General features: G+C 46.0%; 1 protein-coding gene across 1 annotated transcript in view; it reads left to right on the top strand.

The window, feature by feature from the left end:
* LOC106812329 (triple functional domain protein-like) overlaps positions 1-3893 on the top strand; it is a 61096-nt gene that overhangs the window by 16560 nt on the left and 40643 nt on the right. Inside the window, 2 exon segments of the mRNA XM_014816172.1 lie at positions 754-926; positions 1417-1539. Coding sequence (XP_014671658.1) covers positions 754-926; positions 1417-1539 — 296 coding nt within the window.

Genomic DNA, 3893 nt, shown 5'->3' with positions numbered 1-3893 from the left:
TATATATATATATACATACAGCTATTAGTTGAAGTGCCACTGTATTTCATGTATGCTTTCCTTCCACCCCATAGTGAAAAAAAACTTAATTAATCATTAGAAAAAGAAAATAGATTATAGCTCAAAGCCAAATCCATTAAGAAATAAACAGCCTATGGAATTTTATGTACTATGTTTAATATTTAAAACATCATGAGAGTTATTGTTATGAAAGTCTCGCTGCAATTTCGCTCATTAGTTCCACTTCTATTTTGCGAGTATGCTTAATGCAATCCCATGTTGTGCAAGTGTTCCTACTCTTGAGTATCCGCTCCATTCCTTCCCCGTCCCACTACGTCGTTGTTGAGCAACCGTTCATCTCGAGCAACCTCCTAACAATCTCCAGGGTGCGAAATTAACGGGAGTCCGGAGTCAAATACTCCCTGATTTACTGTTGGACTTCCTGATTTAACATATGCAGGAGTCCGTGTGACTCCCTGAAAATTCTGCCATACTAACTAGTTCGTTCCGGAGCACGGCCTCGCGGAATTACTGTATTGTTTTAGCTAATGTCCAAAGAAAATTTGGCAGACGTGCAACTGCATGAATCTTAAAAATAAGCACATGCGTTATTGTTAATATCTTTAATTTTGAACCTCAGACTGCAGACTCCCTCATTTTTCTGCGGACTTTCTCTTTTTGAGGGTAGCGAGTCCGTTGGACTCCCTCGTTCAAAAGTTAATTTCTACCCCTGAATCTCCTTTACGTGGTCAGGGTCGTCGATGCTGTCGGGGAACGCAGACTTCCAAAGCGCGATCCCGCACGTGTCGCAGCTGATCGAGAATCTCCACGCGGCTCGCAAGCAGCTGCACCACCTGTGGCACATCAAGAAGCTGAAGCTCGACCAGTGTTTTCAACTGAGGCTCTTCGAGCAGGATGCTGAGAAGGTGCGTCTGCCGGGGCTCGTTGCCGTGGCAATTCTCGACGGGATGCGCGCCGCTCGAGTTTATTTTCGGTCGCACATTTTTATGCGCCTCCTTCCCGGATGGAAAACATCTGTCGGCGTTGAGGGTGCTGCATGTAGAAAATTGCGATGTGATGACAGTCGTTTATCAGAATTGAGTTAATGTAAGCAGTGCGATGACAGGTCTGTGATATTTACTCTGTCAAATGTTTTCTGTGTTCGCTTAGCTTGGGTGTTAGCAAGGAGATTTATTGATGTATTTCTTGCTTTTTAGCAGTAACGGCATATGGCATACGCGTAAACATCCACTTCAATTCGCCTAAAATGTTACACTTTTGAACCGTCCGAGAAGAATAATGGCAGAAATATGCATGTAATCAGTTTGTCATTATACGCTCCTGATGTAATAGAGGCGAGTTTATAGAGCTGTGTACTGTACTTGCTTGTAAGGTGTCAAGGTCTATGTCTTCCAGATGTTTGAGTGGATAGCACATAATAGGGAACTGTTTCTAGTCAACTACACGGAGGTGGGCGATTCGTACCAGGTTGCCAAAGAATTGCAAGATGAGCACAACCATTTTGCAATGAACTGTATGGTGAGACTCACATTTAGCCCTTTCTTACATTTTTACGAGTTTATACGTAATGTTTCACTTTTCCTAGAAGAATCTGAATAACAAATACAGCGTGGGCGTTCTCGGGTAAAACTTGTAATTACGGCTACTGTTGATAAGGAAAGCATTCCTTCCCAAATTCTTCCGCAGCTATCGCGAACCACGTGCATTCACACACAGACACAGTTCCACAGGTGCTGTACATCATGTCTGATGTGTGTTTAACAGTACTTAAAGCATTCTGTTGATGGTTCTGTATTCATCTATAGTTTGGTAACTGGTCAGCAACGTGTACATTTTCAAGGGCACCGTTTCATGTACAGGGTGCGAAATCCGGAGTACGGGAGTCCGGAGTCAAATACGCCCAGATTTACTGTCGGACTCCCTGATTTGACGTATGCAGGAGTCCGTCTGACTCCCTGAAAATTCTGCCATACTACATAGTTCGTTCCAGAGCACGGCCTCGTGGAAATACCGTATTTTTTCAGCTAATATCCAAAGAAAATTTGATAGACGTGCAAGCACATGCGTTATTGTAAATTTCTTTAATTTTGGATCTCAGACTTGCGGACTCCCTCACTTTGCTGCGGACTCCCGTGTTCAAAAGTTAATTTCTACCCCTGCATGTACATGTTTAATACATTAGGCGATGATGTAATACTAGATAATTTTATTATGTAATACCGTTTACGGCTCGACGTACGGATTCGAAAGTTGGGACGCGGGGGGGGGGGGGTAATCCGAAAACGAGTTGGGATGTCAAAGCTGGGGGTCAAAGGTCAAAGGTCAAGAGGTGTAAAAGAAGGGAGAACATTCCCTCCTTAACTTAAGGTATAGGGAGGAAATGCAGAATTGCGGCACAAATCTAAACGGCTCGACCTAGGCTCGTGATAGTCGGTGTATAGCATCATGGTAGGTAAAGCCATCACTGTGCCGAAATTGGAGGTCACAGGTCAAAGGTCAAAGGGGCACAGGGCAGATTTTAGACATTTTCTAAGGACATGATCTGACGGAGCGATTGAAAAGCTTCCATCTTTAATCTTAAGACACTCAAACGTACGCGCCATCTCGTGGCAACTTTCATAACGATCCCAACGAACATTTCTTCGAGAAGGTTCCTGATACCATCCCAGTGTTCGAAATAAGGACTATCCATTTGTCCGTACTTGTCCATTTCCACGGAGGACAAGTAGATCTGTCCGGTAGCTTTTCCGCCGGACAAGCAGCTTTTTAGAGCAATGTTTCATAATTTTCTACCATCGCTGGCCGCTGCTGGGAAACCCGAGTTAACATAGTAGAAACATGGGCTCTTTGTCCAATCTGAGGTGTTCTCTTGTTTCAGTGCTTATTCCAGAAGCGGCCGGAGATCATAGACTATCTCATCACGAAGCCAGTGTTTTCTGAAAACGGTGAGCCTCTCTCTCTCTCTCTCTCTCTCTCTCTCTCTCTCTCTTCTCCTCTCTCTCTCTCTTCTCTCTTTCGTCTCTCTCTCTCTCTCTCTCTTCTCGTCTCTCTCTCTCTCTCGTCTGTCTCTCTCTCTCTCTCGTCTCTTCTCTCTCTCTCTCTCTCTCTCTCTCCTCCTCTCTCTCTCTCGTCTCTGCTCTCTCTCGTCTCTCTCTCTCGTCTCTCTCTGCTCGTCTCTCTCTCTCTCTCCTCTCGCTCTCCTCTGCTCTCTCTCTCGTCTCTCTCTCTCTCTCCCTCTCTCTCTCTCTCTCTCTCTCTCTTCTCTCTCTCTCGTCCTTCTCTGCTCTCTTCTGTCTCTCTCTGCTCTCTCTCGCTGCTCTCTCTCTCTCTCGTCTCTCTCTCTCGTCTCTCTTCTCGTCTCTCTCTCTCTCTCTCTCGCTCTCTCTTGCGCTCTCTCTCTCGCCTCTCTCATCTGGCTCTCTCTGCTCCTCTCTCTCTCATTCTCTCACGCTCTCTGCTTTCTCTGTATCGTCGCTTTCTCTGCTCTCTCGTATCTCGGCTCTTTCTTCTCTTCTCTCTATCGTCGCTCTTTGCGTCTCTTTCTTCTTTTTCTCGCACTCGGCTCTGTCGTCTCTTTTCTCACGCTCTCTCCTCTCTCATCTCTGTCTCTGTTCACTCTCACGCTCTTCGGCTCTGGTCTCGCCTCTCTCGCTCTCTTCTGCGTCTCTTCTCTCTGCTCGCTCTCTCTCTTCTCTCTCTCTCTCTCTTCGTTCTCTCTCTCGTGCTCGGTCGTCTCGTCTCTGCTATCTTTCTCTTCTCTCGCTAGCTCTCGTCTGCTCTCTCTGCTCGTCGTCTCGGTCTTTTCTGCTGCTGTTCTCTTTCTCTCTCGTCTCTCTCCCTCTGCTGAACGGGCGGCAGTGTTTTGGGTATGG

Source organism: Priapulus caudatus, unplaced genomic scaffold (genome assembly GCF_000485595.1).
Source record: "Priapulus caudatus unplaced genomic scaffold, Priapulus_caudatus-5.0.1 Scaffold635, whole genome shotgun sequence".
NCBI lineage: Eukaryota > Metazoa > Priapulida > Priapulimorpha > Priapulimorphida > Priapulidae > Priapulus > Priapulus caudatus.
Note: the sequence above shows the minus strand (reverse complement) of the source record. Positions and strands in the feature narration are given on the sequence as shown.